We start from the raw sequence: 1,316 nt of genomic DNA, 5'->3' as shown, positions 1-1,316 counted from the left end.
ACATGCAGAGCCATTAATTTTGTGCCTTCTGAAGACACTAGCTAGTGCTTATCACATAATGTATAGTCCTGCTTCAAGAAATGGTTAGTTTTATTCTTAAATCTTACCATGGATGCTAATCTAAATAAACACTCTGTGTTAATTCTGAACAACCTGATTGTGTATTATATACACTGTGATGTTCTGCCATAAAGTGGCGGACACTTCATCTGTTGAAATCTTTAGAATAAGACTGGCGTCTTGCTCAAAAATTCCACATTCAACAACAAGGAATAGCTGAATAAAATTATTTCATTTGAATTTCACAGGAAGTCAGACTAGATAATAGCAATGACTCATTATTAGTTTAAGATATCCAGATTATGAAATATATTAATACAAAAATAAGTTATGTGAATAAACAGTAGAACATCTGTAAAAATATCTGGATTTCATTTAAAAATAAATGAAAGACCTGAGCTCTGGTTCTTTTCTGTTTATTTTCCCCAGATTAAATAAAATGTTATATATATATGTATATATATGCTTCCTATATCATGACTAATGTTATAAGAAGTTGAATCCTACTTCAAAAATTGGTATGCTTACCCCATACACAAGTTCTCCCACCATCCCATTCCAGATTTTTGTCTCTGGATCCCTTGCTCCATATTTTCCATCAGGGACAATGGCAATTTTGTACTTGATACCAATATGTTTTGCAATTTCTGATGCCAGATCTACACAGTATCCTTCAAACTTGTCATTCCCTTCAAACGTATCATGGTTTTTCTTGAACATAACATATGGGGCTTCCTATAATAAAAGAAGTACAACTGTAAAGGAGAAGTAAACACCATTGACTTTGAACAACATGTAATCCACCACTTGAACAGTTCATATTTTATCAGAAAGATACACACAGATAATACTTGCATTTAGATTTCTATCATAATAAATTTATAGAAATGTTTACTATTTGCACTAACTTGTTTATATATTAGATAAAAAAATTAACCAGTTAAAAATAACATAAAGCACCAAATTAGAGTTCTCACAATAGAAACTTATCATACATTCTGACATGAAAGCATGACTAGAGATTGAAATTGTTTAAAATGAAAATAATGTGTGACAATGTAAGGTCATAATCTACCCTTCTTTTTAATATAATCAGGTATAGTCTTTAATTAGTTGTGGTTTCTGTACATGTAGTCAAGTGCACATACCAATGATTTTTTGCTTCCTTGAAGTTTAAAATATGTGGCTAAGAGAAGGCCATGTGCATTTTCTAGGGGTAACAGATACAGTCTTGAAATTATATATATATATATATA

General features: G+C 30.7%; 1 protein-coding gene across 3 annotated transcripts in view; it reads right to left on the bottom strand.

Moving 5' to 3' along the window:
• The window catches only part of GRIA4 (glutamate ionotropic receptor AMPA type subunit 4), a 521,444-nt gene that overhangs the window by 96,202 nt on the left and 423,926 nt on the right, over nucleotides 1–1,316 (bottom strand). For all 3 annotated transcript variants that reach the window (XM_019525166.1, XM_019525165.1, XM_019525167.1), the window contains exon 10: nucleotides 589–795. In XM_019525166.1, coding sequence (XP_019380711.1) covers nucleotides 589–795 — 207 coding nt within the window. The remainder of the gene's footprint in view (nucleotides 1–588; nucleotides 796–1,316) is intronic.

Source organism: Gavialis gangeticus, unplaced genomic scaffold (genome assembly GCF_001723915.1).
Source record: "Gavialis gangeticus isolate Ggan-Ray unplaced genomic scaffold, GavGan_comp1, whole genome shotgun sequence".
In the NCBI taxonomy this organism is placed as follows: domain Eukaryota; kingdom Metazoa; phylum Chordata; order Crocodylia; family Gavialidae; genus Gavialis; species Gavialis gangeticus.
This window is presented reverse-complemented; position numbering and strand designations above follow the sequence as displayed.